General features: G+C 47.5%; 1 protein-coding gene across 2 annotated transcripts; it reads right to left on the bottom strand.

Moving 5' to 3' along the window:
* Positions 1 to 3,286: 3,286 nt before the first annotated feature.
* LOC142840249 (oncomodulin) lies at positions 3,287 to 18,426 on the bottom strand. 2 transcript variants are annotated; one of them, XM_075956857.1, is made up of 5 exons: positions 18,258 to 18,426; positions 9,174 to 9,241; positions 7,974 to 8,106; positions 7,369 to 7,478; positions 3,287 to 3,555 (listed from the first exon to the last, which is right to left on the bottom strand). In XM_075956857.1, exons 2-5 carry the CDS (start codon positions 9,232 to 9,234, stop codon positions 3,530 to 3,532), a joined length of 330 nt encoding a protein of 109 aa, XP_075812972.1. In that variant the 5' UTR covers positions 9,235 to 9,241; positions 18,258 to 18,426; the 3' UTR covers positions 3,287 to 3,529. The 2 variants fall into 2 exon arrangements, with proteins under 2 accessions (XP_075812972.1, XP_075812980.1); XM_075956865.1 differs by lacking the exon at positions 18,258 to 18,426 and adding an exon at positions 9,921 to 10,055.
* Positions 18,427 to 19,654: the final 1,228 nt, after the last annotated feature.

Below are 19,654 nucleotides of genomic sequence, written 5' to 3'. Positions count from 1 at the left end.
GACAGGGTTTCACTATGTAGCTATGACTGACCTGGGAATGACTCTGTAGACCAGGCTGGCCTCGAACTCACAGAGTTCCTCTTTCCTCTGCCTCTTGAGTGCTGGCATTAAAAGGCGTACGCCACGGATACGGTATTTTCGAAGTGTGAAGAAGGGTTTAGCGGGACACATGCATGTGTCTTAAAGCTTGACCCAATTACATCTGTTATTATTATTTTTTTGACATCTATTTTTTACTACAGGAAGAACAACTTCTCTTCAGCACCTACACTGGGTGTGGTAAAGCGTGCCTGTAATTCCAGCACTGGTGAAGTGGAGGTGGAATCAGAGGTTCAAGGTCATCCTCAAATATATAGAACCTCTACTTATATTGTAGAACTTTAAGACAATTCTGAAGCCATTTCTGACAACTCTCAGTACTTCCCCTCCTCCCCTGGGAACCAAGGACATAGCAGCTATGCGTGCAAGTACTGAGATGTTGGGAACTTTCCATCTCCCTGAATAGGGGCATGATAACCCTTAGGTGTTGACTCAGTTACTGATGTTTTGACTTAGTACCTGGGAAGGGGCAAATTGACCCTCAGAAGTTTCCCTTTACCTGATCTGATCTGGCAACCGCTCTCCAACCAATTATTGGTAAGAGCCCTTTTGAATAAGCCAGTCATAATAGTTAAAGAACAACCCCCAGACATCCCTTCCTTCTGTGGTTTTTCCCATTCATGACAGAATTAATAGAATCCTCATGCTTTTACATCAGCTGTGATATGAGAGATGGTCTCTTGGGACGACTCCTCCTTGGTGATTGGACGCTAGGGTCCAACAATATTGGGTGTACGCAGTGGACTATAAACAAAGGCAAAAATGTCAAAATCCACCTCACCATGGATCTGGAGAGAAGGCTCAACAGTTAGAGCACCTGCTGCTTTTAGAGGACCTGGGTTCCATTCCAAGCATCCCCTCGGGCAGCTCCTAACTGCCTGTAACTCCAGCTCTAGCAGATCTGATGCCTTCTTCTGGCCTCCGTGGGTACCAGTGTGGTACACATATACATATAAAATAAATAAATCCTTTTTTAAAAGTCTACCCTATCACCGACAAAATAAAGCTGGTTTTTTTTTGGAACAAGTAAAAACATGTAAATCTATAGTCTTCTTGGTGAATAAATGAACAGGCTAAGTGGAAACTATCCTGTCGATTCCGATTTCATCCGTCTTCTTAAGTGTTTGTGAAGTAACCCCATACCCTAACAGTTGCAGAAGTGATACGGGATAGGTTTTTGCTTGAAATTGGATTCATGAGCACTCATTCACACAACATTAAACTGTGGTTGCTACACAGAACTATATAAGCAAATTGACAAGTACGTCCCATCTTTGCTTCATTTTCATGCAGAAAGAACTAATTTGAAAATATATAGGTTAGCTAAGCTTGATGGCACAGGCCAATAATCTTGCATTTAGGATGTAGAAACTGTAGGCTAGCCTAGGCTACACCATGAGACCCTGTTTCCAAAAAGAAGGTGTTGTTCCTTTCAATGCTCAAAGCAGGGTCTCGAATAGCCCAGCCTGGCCTCAGAGTCACGATGTAGTCAAGAATGGCATTGCGTTCCTGATCATTCTATTTTCACCTTCCAAATTCTGGGATCGCCTGTGCACCACCAGGCTCAGTAATTCTGAGTCTCAACTGTTAAGCCATTCACAAAGCTGCCTTTGATGTCACACCCGCTAAATCCCAAACTACCTCACTATGGTACAAGCCAAGATTATAGTTAGATTTTAAAAAATTAAAGCCACTGCTGCAGCCTTATTTTATAAGCAAGAAGAAAAAATAACAAGACACTTAGTTTTTCAGCTCTGGAAAAACATATTGCAATCTAGACCTTCATTTTAAAGTCAAAATATTCAACTCTGCTGAGAGCATATTTTGTTGGTCATCTGCAGATTAGGTGAAAATAGAAAAGGCAAGTATGAAAATAAACTGTCTGTTCGCTTGGTTAGCCCTTTCTGGACCGAATAGACTTTGTTAGTTTTCCTGTTTTGATTTGGCCCTGGTGTTATAATTAAAAGTTTTCCCTCAGTATGTAAAACTGTATGTAAGTCGAAACTGAGTAGAAATGTCAGAAACAGAAATTTATGATGGACATGCAAGTGTGTGATGTATGTGTGTGTGTGTGTGGTGTGTATATGTGTGTGTTGTGTGTAGGTATGTGTGTGTGGTATGTGTGTGTATGGTGTGGGTGTATGTAGTGTTTATGTTGTGTGTGGTGTGCGTGTGTGTGTACATATTTGTGTGTGCAGGCTAAAATGTCTCCGAAAAATACTAACTTCAGAGTTAGCTGGATGGCTGAGAATAAATTCCCAGCAGGACAGGGATATCTATTTGCAACACTTCTATGTTTTTGAAACCAAATTCCAGGGCTGGGCGGTGGTGCACGTTTTTAATCGCAGCGGAGACAGGTGGATCTCTGAGTTCAAGGCCAGATCTCTGAGCTGGTTCCAGGACAGCCAGGGCTACAAAGAAACACAGTCTCAAAACAACCAAAAAAAAAAAAACCCTTATTTTAAAAACCAAACCAAACCAAACAAACAAACAAACAGAACCAATTCGCCTGTCCCCTCATATACAATCCAGAGTTTGAGGGCACCTGAAATCTTTGGAAAAACCCTTGGTCCCTGCTTGCTTTCATCCCACTACCTTTCTGGAGGAAAAAAAGGGAAACAAGAGCAAAACCACTCATTTTACCTGGGTGTGACGGTGCACATCTTTAATCCCTTTTACCTCTGAGGAAGTAGAGGCAGGTGGGTCTTTGTGAGTTAAGGCCAGCATGGTCTCTCATAGGGAGCTCCAGGCCAGCCAGGGCTACATTTTGAAATCCTATCGCAAAGTAAAACAAAACAGAAACCTCTCGTGGTTAGTATTTTCAGCTTGGCAGGATCTAGAATCACCAAGGAAACAAACCTCTGGACACATCTGTGAGGAATTATCTAGGTTAGGTTAATTAAATAAAGTGAGAACATCCACCATAAATGTAGGTGGTCCCATCCCCTGGACCGGGGTCCCAGACCAAAGGAAAAGGAGAAGGTGAGGTGGGCACCCACGTTCATCCCTTCCTGCTTCCGGACCAAAGAGGCAATGCGACCAGCTGCCTCCTTATCCGGCCACCATGATGGACTGTCCCTTCCAACTGCGAGCCACAGTAAGTCCATCCTTCCTGGAGTCGTGTTTGAAAGACATTTTGTCACAGCACACATCAGCCAATGATGAGAACTGATTTTATTGGGTGATTTTTTCAAAGGCATTGCCTGCTAGGGGAGCTTACAGAAGTCATCAGGGCCTACCCACCACCAGCAAAGAATAAAGAGCCACAGACCATTGCATTTCCTCAAGCAAGGAGCACATTGCAGAAGCGCTTGGGGGAGGGGGACTCAGGACATTAGTTCAGGATAGGTTGGGGAGCTTCCTGGTCCCGGGGCTTTGGAGACCTTCTGGCAGAATGCCCCTTCCACTCTTTTCTCCACAGACTTGGGCTTTAAGAATGCACCATTTCCTGGAATTCTAGAAAGGAAGAGGAGAGAACAGACTCAGTGTTTGGCAGGGGTGCTGTCACCTGGAGAGTTTTGAAGAGAGGAAAAAAAAATGAAACAAATTCTCGGAGAAGCATGGTCCAATTCAGGACAAGCCTGGAAGACACCATGAGTACCAGTGAGAATGGGGGTCTGCAACACCTCATCCTGCCTTCTGCATTCTTTTTTAGGTAGGGTCTCCCTGGGCAGCTCCAGCTGGTCTCAAATTGCCTCAGTCTCTGAAGTGCTGATGTTGTTGGTGCTTGCTGAATGTCTAGTTTGCTGCACATAATTTTTTTTAATATTTATTTATTTATTTATTTATTATGTATACAATGTTCTGTCTGTGTGTATGCCTGAAGGCCAGAAGAGGGCACCAGACCTCATTACAGATGGTTGTGAGCCACCATGTGGTTGCTGGGAAGTGAACTCAGGACCTTTGGAAGAGCAGGCAATGCTCTTAACCTCTGAACCATCTCTCCAGCCCCTGCACATAATTTTTTGAGACAGTGTCTAATGTAGACCACTGAGCTCAAGCTTTCGGTAGAGCCAAGGATAATCTTGAGCCACATATCTACTTATCCCTCGGCTTCCACATTGCAGGTGTGGGGTTACAAGCCTGTGCAGCAACATGCACTGTTTTCTTGGCATAGTCTATGTGTGTGCATGTAGACATATATGTGCCAGTGTGTGGGATGTGTATGTGTGCGTGTGTGGATGCACATGTATAGTCATGGGTGGAAGCCAACGGCTGACCTCAGGAACCCTCCTCAATTCCTCAATTGCTTCCCACCATATGTATTGAGGTAGGGCGTCTCGCATGAACCCAGAACTTACTGATCCATCTAATCTAGCTTGCCAAGGCCCCAGGAATCCCTGTCCCCCCCACTTCTCAAGTGAGGCCTGAGGTTTTACATTGGGTCCTGGGAATCTGAACTTTGGTCCTTATACTTGCATGGCAGATGCTTTAGGTCTGCTGACCCATCACCCCAGCCCCGTGCATAATTGTATTTAACAAATATCGCCACATCTACGGCCCCTTGGGTTAGAGCTCAACTCAGCCATCTTTCTCCAGCAATGAAGGAATACGTAGTGACATTTTACTTGTATTTTAATAAATAGAGCTAGCCTGAGGATCAGAAGAGCAAAACAGCCAGCCACTGGCTTTTACCTCCACCTCAGTCCGAAATGGCGATCCTGCCTCCAGGAATCTCAGAATGAGACTAAGAGCTGTCTCCTCCCCTTTTATATTCCTCTCTAGTTCTAGGATTAAAGGTGTGCATCACTACCCCCTGGTTTCTATGGCAAGCTAGTGTGGCCACTGGGACTAAGGATGTGTGTCACCACTGCCTGGTCTGTAAGGCTGATGAGTACAGCTGGTTTCCTTTTCTGATCTTCAGTGATCCTCAAGCAAGGTTTAGTTATTAAAATACAAATGAAATATCACTACATTTAGGAATTTGGTATAATCGTTCACTGTAAACATGTGGTGTGTTGTCTGGTTCATCTCAGATAAACCCGGGAGGTAGACATAGTATTCAACACACTAGAACTTTTCTCAGATAAACCCGGGAGGTAGACATAGTATTCAACACACTAGAACTTTAAACAGATTTTCCTCCACTGAGCCCTACTTAGCCTCCTCCAAAGTTTATATTAGTAGAATATGAGTTGATCATCTTTTCTGTGAGAGATAATGGTGTATCTGTCTGTCTGTCTGTGTCTGTGTATGTCTGTCTGTGTGTGTCTGTGTCTGTGTGTATGTGTGTGTCTGTCTGTGTGTCTGTGTGTGTCTGTCTGTCTGTCTGTCTGTGTATGTGTGTGTCTGTGTCTGTCTGTGTATATGTATGTGTGTGTGTCTGTGTGTGGTATGTATAGCTGTGAGCCCACAGAAGCCAGAGGAGGGTGGCAGGTGTCCTGCACTATCTATATCCACCTACTTCCCTTGAGGCAGGGTCTCTCACTGAGCCTGAAGTGAACTCAAAGACAGCAAACTGCAGTGGTCCCCCTGTCTCCACTGCAGACACACTAGGGTTACAGGTCTGTGTGTGGCCATGCCTAGCTTTCTACATGGGCATTGAGATCTGATCTCAGGTCCTCATGCCTGCGCAGGAGGCCTTCTTACCCACCTGGCATCTCTCAAGCCCTGACACTAATACACTGTGGCTGGTGCACAGTGAAATTGAAACTGTCATCTGCTCAGAATCTTTCAGGGTTGTGGCTTTTTGGAAATTAGCATTTTAAATTTGAGAAAAGGTCTTACTTCCCTAACCAAGGCTAGCCCAGGATTAATGATCTAGCCTGGCCTCACACTCCACAGCTTGCCAAACGCTGCTATTATGCAATGTGCCACCAAGCCGGGCTTCCTGCTGCTGTCTAAATGCATCAAGCTTTCTTTGTCTGAGCTGTTTTATCCAGGACCCACAAAAGCTGCGTGAACTCGTGTGGTGAATTATAATAACATATTTCAATAAGGATCAAGGGCGGGTGTGTGACATATGCCTCCAAAGTACAGAACCGGGGAGGTGGTGGCAGGAGAATCAGGAATTCAAAGTCAGTTCCAGCTACAGACGAAGTTCAAGGCCAGCTAGGGCTGTACACGAGACCCTGCCCCAGACAGACAAATGTATGTCAGCAATTTCAGTGTCGCTAATAAGGGCCACAGCCAGGATGCCCCTGACCCGCCTCTGAGTCATCACCTAAACAATGTAAGCAGCTTGATAAAATCAAGCAGAAACAATCTTATGACATTTGAATCTAGGCTCTGCATGTAGATGATGTCATGAATAGTAGCTGGCTTATTTGTTCTTTATTGTCTCTGCTGGTGCTGGTGGTGTTGGTCATAGTGGTGGTATGTACGTGGGGGGGGTGGGGGTGTGTGTGTGTGAAGTGCCCATGTATATGTGTGTACATGTAGAAGATAGAAGTTAACATCATCATTGTCCTCAGTTGCTCTTCCCCCATATTTTTTGAGACAGGGTCTCTCACAGAGACCTAGGCTGACTAATTTGGGTGGGCTGGGTGGTGAGTAGGCCCTCAGGATCTGCCTGTCTCCATGCTTCCCCCTCCACCAGGTGCTGTTATCACAGATGCATGCCATCGTGCCCAGCTTTCAACACGGCTGATGATGCGGATCTGAACTTGGGTCCTAGCCCTTGTGCAGCTAACACTGTTGACTGCACCTCCTCCCAGTCCCTGTCCTCTGTTTAATACATGTGCTGGTTGTGTGTGTGTGTGTGTGTGTGTGTGTGTGTGTGTGTGTGTGTGTGTGTTGAGACAGAGTCGCACTCTGTAACACTGGCTGGCCTTGAGCTTCCTGTGTAGCCCAGGCTGACTTCAAACTCACTGAAATCCTCCTACCTCTGCCTCTACAGTGCCGGGATTACTGATGTCAGTGCTTGCCTTCCAGAATTATGTGTGTACATGTGGGGGTCAGAAGACAACTTTTGGAAGCTGGTTCTCTCCTCCCACCATGGAGGTGCCAGGGATTGAATTCGGGTCGCCAAACTTGGCAGCAAGAGACATTTTTCACTGAGCCATCTCAGCATCCTTATCCCAGAATCTGGGCACTGGGGGGAGGGCAGTGCTGGGGACCAAATTCAGACATGCTAAGCACGTGCCAAACCCGGGAACTATATCCCCAGTGATACCACAAGTTTATGAACATTTGGCATGCTTGCTCAATCCCATTCTGCAGACGAGAAGACTGAATTCATCAGAAGTCAGGAAAGGGGTTTATCCCAGAAGCCCCCTTGGGTACCCCCTCTGCTGACGTGTCTTACACTGCACGCAGACACAGACCTACCGTCGGCCCCAATCTTCCCATCTCCGTCATTGTCCGCTGCAGCCATCAAGGACTTGGTCTCTGACTCAGTCAGCTCTCTAGCGTCACTCTGGAACTTCTGGAGGAAAAACCTACAGCACCCCCCCCCCCCAAAAGGCTGGTGGCAAGTTCCTGAAAGACCCTGTGCTCTCTGCTCCTCCCTCCCTCCTTCCCTCCTTCCCTCCCTCCCTCCCTCTTCCCCCTCCTCCTTTTCCTCCCTGTCCCCTTCCCCTTCCTTTTGCCCTCTCTTCCTTCCTTCCTCGAGTCCCTGTGTCTGACAGCCACAAACATCAGACAAAGCAAAGATGGCAGAGTATTTTCCTTTGCCATAGAAACCAATGCCAGCTGTCTATTTTTAAGAGCTTTGCTAAGTTCCATTTGCCATAGGAAATCCCTTGAACTAATCACCCTTTGTATCTCGTCTCCAGCGCTACATTTAGTGCCCCATGTGGGTAAAAGCGTGACCAATTTACACTCTTTATGAAATGCAGACGAATATCCAATGCCAGCGCTGGCCATGGAGGAAGCGGCGAGCACACAGGGGGTACCTTGCACGCGAGTCCCATCCAGCCATGTACCCAGCTTACTTGAGCTCATCTTCGTCCAAGTATCCACTCTGGTCATTGTCTATGAACCGGAAGACATCCTTCACTTGGCTGGCAGACATCTTAGAGAGGCCTGATGTCTGGAAGAACTTTTGTGGTTCGAAAGTGTCTGGGTCTAAAGAACAGAGAGGTTATCCTGACTCTAGGTGGCTCCCATTCTCTATTTGTGCCTGGGAGGCAGAAGCATAGGCTATTAAAGTACTTTCCTATCCTCACTTGAGCTACGTGGATGCTTGACTTTCGCTAGACTCAGAGAGCCAAGACTAGGTGGTCTGTGATGTCACCTTGTCCCCCCTGCCCCAGGTTGCCCTCTCCACTTGGTTTTGCCCACCTCCCCTGACTCTGCTCTGTGCCTTCCCCTATCTCTCCTCACCCAGCAAACTGCACACAAGTCCACAGTACCACGGCTGTAGTTGGTGGAAAACAGTGGATTCAAACAGGCTCTAGAGAATAAATACATTGACTTACTCTTGTTTGTTTGTGGCTAGCCTGGAACCCACTATATAGCTCAGGCTGACCCTTAGTATTGAGCTATAACCCCATCCTTTCTACTGAGGTTTGTTTTGTTTTTTTTTTTCCAGTAATGCAAATTGAACTCAGGACTTTGTGCTTGTGAAGCAAGCACTCTACCACTGAGCTGCATTCCCCGTCCCCCGCTGACTTTTCTCCCTCTCCTTTAGTAAACACCTTTCCTCTTATGTAAACATAGCCACAAGCTCGGGTCTCAAAATTCCTATCCTGTTAGTGGTCTAACCTGCAGCAGTTCCACTAACGGATTCAGCGACTCTCTCAGCAAAGGTCACATTTTAATCCTTGCTGCTTCGCTGGAGGTGGGAATCCAGGCCTGCCTCATGTCTCCCTTCAACTCTATTATGGCTTTTGCTTGTTTGACTGTTTGTGAGACAAGGATTCATGTAGTCCAGGCTGTGTAGCCAGGAATGATCTCGAACTCCTGATCCTCCTGCTCCATTTCCCTAGTGTGAGGAAGGCGGGTGTGTATCACCCGTCTTTGCCATGCTGGGATGGAACCCAGGTCTCTCTGTACACGCCAGGCGGGCACTCTAGCCTAGTGTGTTTATTTTGGGACGAGCTGTCACTCGTAGTCCAGGCTCCCCCGGAATTTGTTATCCTGCTTTGGCCCCCAGAGTGCCACTACGCCCTGCTCCTCCAGTCCCCCTTCACCTTGGCATTCCTGCAGGGCCGCCGCAATGTCGTCAGCACTGAGCACATCCGTGATGCTCATGTTCCACCTGGCCACACAGAACAAATGAGATGTGAGCAGTGGTGACGGGGAGACGGGCAGGGGAAGAACGCACATTCTCAGTGTCTCGCCCAACACTGTGTGTTTTCAGAATCTTAAAATATGATGAGCACCTGTTAAGTGATGGGACAGAATACCAAGCCAAACCCAGACACAGAAAATACCCCCGGCGCTCTTGTCTCCATGGTTTCTCCTGAATTCACTCCAAAACTGAAGTATGAGGGGAATCAAAAGACCAAGCTGAGCTTGGTGTGCACGCCTGTGACCCCAGAACTCAGGAGGCAGGAGGATCAAGAGTTCAAGGACGTCCTTGGCTACATAATGAACTCCAACCCAGTCTGAGCTGCACGGCCCAGGCTTTAAAGAATCTAAAACCAAATAAAAGTTATTTTCTTAAGGCCCAATCTTCTCGTAAAGATTGTGCTTACCTCATCAGCCAGCAGAGGCAGCTATGAGACATTTAAACAATTCACCATGTCATAAACACAACAGCTTGGTCACACATCAGCCAGAGAATTGCAACACTGCAGACCCCTGTGAAAGACTATCCCGTGCCGCAGACAGGCCTCCCATGTGACAGGCAAGTTTCTGAGTGGAAAATCTACACGTCCAATACAGCGCATGTAGGGAAGGAGACCCGGGGTCTGGTAGGCCCACCGGCTACTCACCAATTTAGATTTAAAGTCAAGGGGGGGAAGAGTTGTAGAACAAGCAACAAACAAACCCGATGGGTCTCCTCTGCCTTTTATAGGATTGAAACTGTGATCGTTACAACCTCTTAGATTTCATGTTCAAGGATCAAGTGTGTGTGGCTCGAGTGTCTTTACCTTAGTAATGAAACCGTGCTCACTCCCTCTCTCTCTTTTCTATTTATAGAAAGGTGGGGAGGAACAGCCAATTCAAAGAAAAAAAACTCAACAAGCATTAACTAAGGTTTCAGTTCTGCAAACGAAGCTAGCTGGTGAAGTGTGGAAAAGATACTGGAGACCTGCTGGGGTGGGCACTCTGTGAACTGAAGACTCCCCAGATGTTAGCAGCTGCTGTTTGGGAATGTCTGTCTTCAGTGGATGTGTGCAGATGTGTGAGGTTGACATTAGTCTAGGTGGAAAACCTCAAAAGTCAGTATCATCAAAGGCTTGGTTACATAATTGTTTCTCTCTCTCTCCCTCCCTCCCTCCCTCCCTCCCTTTCTCTCTCTCTCTTCCTCTCTCTTTTCTCTTTCTTCTTTTGTTTTGTTTGTTTGTTTGTTTGTTTTTCCAGACAGGATTTCTCTGTGTATCCCTGGCTGTCTTGGAACAGACCAGGCTGGCCTTGTCACAGCAATCCACCCACCTCTGTGTGCTGGGATTACAGGTGTGCGCCACCACTGTCCAGCACATAATTTTCCCAACATCATCTTGATTTGGACATTGCCCTGCTGAATCTGAAACCACACATGACACAAAATGTGCTCGTTTTAACTTTTGTTGTGTGACACAGTCATCTGTTCCAGGCTGATCACACACTCACACGCACCTAAGAATGACGTCGAACTTCTGAGCCTCTTGCCTCCACCTCCAGAGCAGAGGCTGGGATTCTAGTGTATCCCATTGTGCCATGCTGAGGATGGATCCCGGGCCTCCTGCCTGCTCGGCAATGCTCCACCAGCTGAGGCCCGTTCCAGACCCAACAGTTTTTTTTTTTTTTTGAAATGATATTTTCTGTGTTGTCCCAGTAAGGATGGCAATCCTGCGGATCATGGCTTCAGTTTCTTAACTCTGTGTGTGTGTGTGTGTGTGTGTGTGTGTGTGTGTGTGTGTGTGTGTCTGAGGGGGAGGAGAAATATACGTGTGTTTACATGTTTGATGTTTGTGTGCACACACGTGTGTGCAGACAGAGGTCAATGTCCAGTATCTGTCTCGATTGCCCTCCACTTCATTTTTTGGTAGTCTCTCAGTGAACCTAGCGCCCTAGAACTTACAGCCGGACAACTCCCAGGAATCCTTGTGACCCCCACCTCCCCACTGGGGGCGGGGCTTAGAAGTGTGCCACCACACCCAACTTTTGATGTAGGTTCTTGTCCTCATAGGTGGGTCCTCACGCTTGTGCAGCAGGGACGTCACTCCCGAGCCATCTCCCCAAGCCTCCTCAAGACAGTCAAGCCAGCTGTGTGCGCTGTGCACTAAAACGGAATAACTTGCATTCCAAAAAACTGAAGTTCTATATTTGTTGAACTTTAAGCCCTCCTGCCTCAGCCTTCTGAGTAGCTGCAATTACAGGCTTGCACCACCAAACCCGCCTCAACATTTCCTTCTTCTTAAATGCTGGATTCAAATGGACTTGCCTGTCTTAATATATTTATTTATTTTTATTGTGTGCATAGGGCATTTGCCTGCATGTGTAACGGTGCCCCGGAAGAGAGCATTGAATTCCCCAGAACTGAAGTTATAGACAGTCAAGAACCACTATGTGGGTACTGGGAACAGAACCCAGTTCCTCTACAAAAGTAACCAGTGCTCTTATCCACTAAGCCATCTCTCCAGGTCTCCTTTTGGATTTTTGCCTGTAATCTTAGCACAGGGGCTGGTACCACCAAACCCTGCTAAAGGTGTGGCCCAGGCTGGCCTCTTCAGCATCTGACTACCACTGTGTGCTGCCGGGGTCAGCAAATTTCATGACAGAAAATGAAGATAATGGCTGGACACTGTGGTGCATACCTGTGATCCTAAATGAGTGTGCATTGTCTGACACGGATACAGCCAAGGCAAGGACCAGTGCCTCATCCCATGGGAGTGGCAGAGCCTTCCCCGGGTGAGGCTCAGGGGCGGCAGAGCCTTCCCCGGGTGAGGCTCAGGGATGGCAGAGCCTTCCCCTGGAGACTCAGGGAAGGCAGAGCCTTCCCCAGGTGAGGCGAGGGATGGCAGAGCCTTCCCCAGGTGAGGCTCAGGGGCGGCAGAGCCTTCCCCGGGTGAGGCTCAGGGACGGCAGAGCCTTCCCCAGGTGAGGCTCAGGGATGGCAGAGCCTTCCTCTGCTCTGAGTGCAAATGTTGACAGTGTGTGCAGACGATGCTCGGCAGACCTTTCTCCTCTGGAAAATGCCCCACAGTGCTTTCTCCCCTGGGATATTTATGGACTGGAGACTGCTCCCCTACAGAGATGGTCCTACCCGATTAGGTAAACCTGCCCGCTTGTTCAGCTGTAAACAATAACTCCACCTCCCTGTTTATCTGTATGTAATAACCCCACCTCCCTATTTATTTGTATGTAATAACCCCGCCTCCCTGTTTATCTGTATGTAATAACCCCGCCTCCCTGTTTATCTGTATGTAATAACCCCGCCTCCCTGTTTATCTGTATGTAATAACTCCACCTCCCTGTTTATCTGTACGTAATAACCCCACTTCCTTGTTTATCTGGATGCAATAACCCCTCCCTATTCAACAGTTTTTTTGTTCTTGTTTTTGTTTTTTTTTTTTTTTTTGGTTTTTCGAGACAGGGTTTCTCTGTGGCTTTGGAGCCTGTCCTGGAACTAGCTCTGTAAACCAGGCTGGTCTCGAACTCACAGAGATCTGCCTGCCTCTGCCTCCCGAGTGCTGGAATTAAAGGTGTGCGCCACCATCGACTGGCTTCAACAGTTTATAATAAACATACTAACTACTGGTGTGCTGTGTCCATGTGTCTGTCATTTCCTCATTCCCTAGTCGCCTCTGGTCGGGGATCCAGGACCCAAGCTATGCAAAGATGAGGCTCATTGTGGCAAAAGTTAGGGAAACTATCAGTGACCCATCAAGTCCTGTCAGTTTGGGCCTGACTGTTACAAAGGTTCCTGTTTGCCGTCCCAAACTGTTTGCTAGAAATAGAAACAGTGCTGGGAGAAGAGATGGGGACAGGTGGATGCTAGGGGATTGCTGGCCAGTCAATGTAGCTAAACAGGCAAAATTTGGGTTTACCGAGGCCTCTGAATTGTCTGGCCTCTGCACAGACAAGGATACACACACACACACACACACACACACACACACACACGTGTGCGCACACACTCATGCATGCATACATAGGGAGAAGGAGAGAGAGAGAGAGAGAGAGAGATGCATTCTTGTAATCCCAGCACTAGGGAAGTAGGACAGGAAGATCCTGGGCTCATTGGCCAATCAGTGAGTTCCAAAGTGAGAGCACTATAAAGTGAAAAGTGATTGAGGTGGGGTGGAGTGGGGCAGGGCTTTAATCCCAGCATTTGAGAGGTAGAGGAACATTGGTCTCAGTGAGTTCCAGGCCAGCCAGAGACACAAAGTGGGACCATGTCTCATCTCAAGGGGGAAAAGTGATTGAGGCAGACACCAACGTCAGCCTCTGGCTTCCATAGGCATACACACACACATACACACACACAAACACACACGTCATCGATTCAGCTTGACAAAGTTAGTCCATAACAACCAGCTCATTCCTAGCAACATGTTTCATAGTTTCTTTTCCCCTAGCATATTGCTCACACAAGAGAAGTTGTTTAGCTCAGAGTTCGAGATCACAATTGTGGCCACTATCAAATAAATTCATCATGCCTTAAAAAGCCTCTGTTCAGGTGACAATGTTTGCATTCTCCTTGTCTGATTTGTCAGGGTATCTTTTGTCCTCTGTGTGCATGGGGTGCGGGGTGGTTTAGTTTTTGACTTGGTTTTGGTTTTTCGGGACAGGGTTTCTCTGTGTAGCCCTGGCTCCTCTGGAACTCACTGTATAGCCCTGGCTGGCCTAAAGTTCAGAGATCCTCCTGCCTATGCATCCCAAGTGCTGGGATTGAAAGTGTGCGCACCCCCCCCCAAGCATGTGTTTTGTGTTGAGAGCAATTGTGTGTCATCTCTAAGAAACAAAAACATCTCAGTTAAAAAAAAAATCCCTTGCTTTTTAGTGGCTTTTCTAGTTAGCAGCAGCAAAGCCGACTCCTGCTACTTAATAATTGAGGCTTTTGGGTGAAGTTCTCGTTAGAATAGGTCGAAAGCATGAATGATTCACAGGTCGTGAACCGTGCTACCCAGCTGTGCAGACACTGGCCGAGAAGCATCTTCTGCACTTACACAGAGGCTCAAAGCGTCTGGATCAGGTGGCTGGGTCACAGCGAAACCAAATCTGGTTCCCGGGAGTCCCAGGTCATGGTCGATGGTATCAAACAACACCGCCTGTTACAGTTTGCAGGTCTCTTCGGGCTGAAAGATGCAATCCCCAATTCCCTCGAATTAGGGGAAATCAGACCCTAAGCTCTGTGTCCTTTCTCCCACATAGTCACCCGGTCACCAAGTCATTCCTGCCCTGCCTCATCATGTTCTAGCACCTTCTTCTTGATCAGATGAGGAGTACTTTAAATTTGCTTTATTTATGCGATCAGTGGTGTGTGTGTGTGTGTGTGTGTGTGTGTGAGAGAGAGAGAGAGAGAGAGAGAGAGAGGAGGTGTGCCTGGTAGCCACTGAGTCAGAAGAGGATATCACACACACACACACACACACACACACACACACACACAAACACACACACCCGCGGCTGGTTTATGCATTGTTGTGAGACACCATGTGGGTGACCTGGGGAACTGAACCCAGGTCCTCTACAAGAACAGCCAGCGCTCTTAACTCCTCAGCCATCTCTCCACACTGTTGATGGTTGTTGGTTATTGAATTGATTGGCTTAAGAGGCACCTAGGAAATCCATGGAGCATCCCTCTGGGTGTGCCTGTGAGGGGGTTTCCAAAGACAACTGGATCATCAGAGCCTTAAGAGTCCTGTCCTAATATTGGTGGTGGTGGGTGTTTGTTTCTGAGACAGGGTTTCTCTGTGTAGCCATGGCTGTCCTAGAACTCACTCTGTAGACCAGGCTGGCCTCAAACTCACAGATATCCACCTGCTTCTGCCTCCAGAGTGCTGGGATTAAAGGTGTGCCCCACCACACCTAACAGAATCAGCCATTTTTATCCCTCCCTAAATCCAGCTCCTCTGAGTCTACACTGGGTCCTTTTTTACTCAAGAGCATTCTCTCCATTTTCCCTCCACTCTTTTTTCTTACATGGTATTTTTGCCCCCAATAGATTATGCTGTAGATGACAAATGAGCAAATGAGAAGATGCTTAGCGTTATCAGTCATTAAGAGAGATACAAAATAAACCACAATGAGACACCACTACACATCAAAAGAAAAAAAAAGATGGTGAAGGTGAAAAAGACCAACGTCAAGTGTGAGAGCACGGAAAGACTGAAACTCTTCTGAGTGGACGAGTGTGTTACCTAAGCGACAGACTCCCTCCATTCCTTAACAAGCACCTCCTCATCCTCCTCCTCTCCTCATTTCTGTGCAGTAACTAGGGCCTCACTAAGCTAGGCAAATGCTCAACCACTGAGTCACATCCCAGCCCCTCACTGGGGGATTCTAGGCAGGGGCTCTACCACTGAGCCATACCCCAGCCTCTCACTGGGGGATTCTAGGCAGGGGCTCTACCACTGAGTCACATCCCAGCCCCTCACTGGGGGATTCTAGGCAGGAGCTCTACCACTGAGCCACATCCCCAGCCCTTTCGATTTTGAGGCAGGGTCTCGCTAAGTTGCCTTGTATTCATGATTCTTCTGTCTCAGCCCCCCGCCCCAAGTTCTGGAAAGACAAGCTTGCACTACCCAGGTTCAGCTTAACACATTTTACTTCTTGAAATGAAATTTTCTTTAGAAAACAAATTGGCAGCATCTTGAAATGTTCAAGACACAGCTATCATGTGATCCAGCTGTACCCTTCTGGCATCTTCCTTAAGGACTGAGATTCCCACAGCTTGTGTTCCTCTCATCCTGTTAAAGATCCTGCAGATGATAATATCCCGTTTGCCGTCAGTGATGACATTTGCAGGCTTCTTGCTAAGAATTCCTCAAGCAATTTCAACTAAAACCTTATCCTTGCAGCTTTCCTCCGTCTCGCCCACTCGGGGTCTTTATTCAGTGTATGGATTTTTGACCAAGGGCAGAAAGTATCAGAAGATCCCAAAGCTGCTTAGATAAGTAGGAAATGCTATCGGACAAGAGAAACCAAATGCTGTAGAAGGCTGATTTTTTCATGAACAAGAAACATGAGCATCCTTGTCTCAGTTTCCAGATGGGCTGGAGGCCGTATTTGACAGAGACGCACCTGAGTTAATTAAGGAGAAATTGCCACCAAACCGAATGTCAGGAGAGAGGCTGCATCTATGGCTCCCAGGTACCCTTTTAATATCTGTTCTCTATGGCACAGATGCCCCGGAGATCTCCTGGGGGCAGATATGGCCCTAAGACTCAGACCCGAGAAAAAAACCATCCACGCGGCACTTTTCAAGCAATGAAGATTGGCATCAAAATTTCCAAAGAGGGGCCAGCAAGATGGCTGAATGGATAAAGACCTTTGCTGCCAACACTGCTGACTTGAGTTCAACTCCTGGGGCCCGTGTGGCAGAAAGAAAGAATCTCCAGGTGTTGTGGTGGCACCGCCTTCAATTCTAACACTTGGGAGGCAGAGGCAGGCGGATCTCAGGGTTCAGGCCAGCCTGGTTTACACGATGAGTTCCAGGACAGCCAGGGCTATACAGAGAAACCTTGCTTCAAAAACAAACAAACAAAAACAAAACAGAACAACAACAACAAAAACCCAGGTCCCATGGATTGTTTTCAGAGCATCGTGGCATATATGCCCACATCATAAAATAAATATTTTAAATTTTTAATTTTTAGAGATGGGACTGTGGCAATGGCCCAGTGGATAGTGGTGTTTGCGCTGCACATACGAGAACAGTGGGCCTGGGTTTGAATCCCCGGCACCCACAGAAGTATTGGGCGTGACAGAGTGTGCCCGTAATCCTAGCACTGGGAGGCAAGCACACGTGAACCCTGGTTGCTCAGTGGCCAGGGTGCCCATGCACAGATGAACCCGGATTGCTCAGTGGTCAGGGTGCCCACTTGGAATGGCTGGCTTCCAGTTCATGAGAGACACTGTTTCAAAGCAGCCTGATGGGGAGCAATCGTGGAAAACACCGGATGTCTTGCTCTGGCCTCCCCATGTATGTACGTACAGTTAGTTACACATACATAGACATGCATATATATTCAGTTGCATGCAACACTCACAGCCACACACATGCATGTGTGCGCGCGCGCACACACACACACACACACACACACACACACACACACACACACACGGAATTCTAGAGGAAGTCAGGTGATTGTGGTAAAGCCTCAGGAGCCTTCACGTTCCAGTCTCAGCATGGGCTGGAATTGACAGAAGGTTAGCGGAACGGACACGGCACTGCGTCTTTTCCAGCTGTCTGACCTTAGGAAACGCGTGTCTTTCCATTTTTTGTTTTGTTGTTATTGTTTTGAGACGCGGTGCCAAGTATCCCAGGCTGGTCTCCAACTCTTTACGTAGGATGACCTTGAATTCCTAGCCTCCCTGCTTCCCCCTCCCAAGTGCTGAGCTACTAACCCACCCAGCTACTAAATCGCATTTCTTTCAGTCTGACCTTGGGGTGGTTTCTGAAAGGCCTCAAGTTTAGAGTTCAAGGGGGACACTGAAGTGAATTGTCATTTTGGTAAGAATTTGATTAGAACAGCCATTAATATCTCATGGCATATAGACAGGCAGCTGTATGAAGGGGGCCCTGACGGAGAATTCAGGTTTCGATTCCATAGGTAAGCAAACAGTATGGGGGTGTCTCTGATTAGACTTTGGGGGGTCCTCTTACAGTCTAGGTGAAGGGGGGATTTACAGCAGGGCCCTGCACCCAGAGTCTGCTTTCCGGGCAGCACCGAGAGCGGAGGGAACCAGAGAAAGGAATGTGAGATTGCAAAGATGTGGGCAACTGGGGAGGAGAGGCACCTGTAGCTGGGGTTTACCCATTTACAGAGGCAGGGGTGCATTGCCACCACAGGTCACCTTCTGGGGTCTGAGGAGTCTTTCACGGGCTCTCAGTAGGATTCCTGTCTGTCCTTGGAATAGCGGAGAGCCCAGAACCTAGAGGGCTGGGATGGACATACCTGTTCTCTCGTATGTATCAACCGAAGTCAGCAGGGACCTGAGCCAGGCTCATGGTGGCTCGCCACACACTTTCCTCTGCTGCTCTGCCCAGTTCTGGAACTCTGCAAGTTCTAGCCCCTCTGACCTGCCCAAACTCGTCTCGGCACACCTCGGGAGGACACTCCCCTCCTCGAGTCTCAGCCTGCGAACTCTTCACCCTTCCAGTTTCCCTTCCGCTTTCGGATCTAACTCTGTGGATGTTGAAGGCAGGAGGGTGTGTTAGACTTTTCTGTAATAAATGCCCGAGAGAGGTGATATAAAAGCTGGCACGGTGGATGCGGCTCACTTGGTAGTGATTATGAATTGCATAATTCAGGGCTGGTCCAGGTCTGTAATCCGAGCACTCAGCAGATAGCGGGGCTGGAGATATTGGGGGGGTGTTGGAGAGATGGCTTAATCTTTAATAGTGCTGGCTTCTCTTCCTGAAGACCTCGGTTCAATTCTATGCACCCACATGGAAGCTCACAACTGTCTGTAACTCCAATTCCAAGGGATCTGACGCCCTCACACCAATGCACATGAAATAAAATCAATTATATAAAAAGTAGTAGTGCGAACTTTATTATTTTTTTTAATTGTATGTGTGCAGAATACTGATTTCCTGGGTAATCCTGACCCATCTCCTTTCGCCTTTGTTTGACAGGTAAATCTCACAGCTGCCCGGAGAGGTCACCAGTGGAAGGCCAGTCAGAAAGGACGGAAGTTGACACCCCTGCAGGGCAGCAGAGGGATCTGAGGAGAGCGGTGTGTTTCAAGTAAGACATTCCCTTCACGGAAGCAAAATTTGAAGTGAAGACAGAGTGAAGCCCTTATCAAAACAAATGTCATCACAAACAACCACATTAGATCGTCCGGTGAAGAGCCAAGGACGGAAAGACTTGGTTGCGTTCTGGGACCCGGAACAGTCCTGTTGAGTGAGGTTGAGTTATTAAATCCCTCTATTCTGAAGCTGGGCCCTCAGCTTACGTGTCTCATAAAAGGTCTTTTTGTACTCTGGTGGGTGCAACAGTGTATATGTGTGTGTGTGGTGGTTCTTCATAGTGTTTTTTTTTTATTTTTAGGCAGTTACAGGGATGGAACCCAAGGCTTTCCTTCTGCTAGGCAGGTGCTCTACCACTGAGCCACATCCCAGCCCCTCACTGGGGGATTCTAGGCAGGTGCTCTACCACTGAGCCATGTCCCCAGCCCATTAAAACATTTTGAACTGATATATAATAATCAATTCACATTGCAATATTTTGCTATTGTGTAAATCTTATTAATTAGCATATTTTTCACTTCAGACATATATCATTGTTGAGAGATATCATTAGTCTAACAAAGTTTACTGTGGAGGAAATTGAATATACTGCACTGA

This window comes from Microtus pennsylvanicus, chromosome 1, assembly GCF_037038515.1.
Source record: "Microtus pennsylvanicus isolate mMicPen1 chromosome 1, mMicPen1.hap1, whole genome shotgun sequence".
NCBI classification, from domain to species: Eukaryota; Metazoa; Chordata; class Mammalia; order Rodentia; family Cricetidae; genus Microtus; species Microtus pennsylvanicus.
This window is presented reverse-complemented; position numbering and strand designations above follow the sequence as displayed.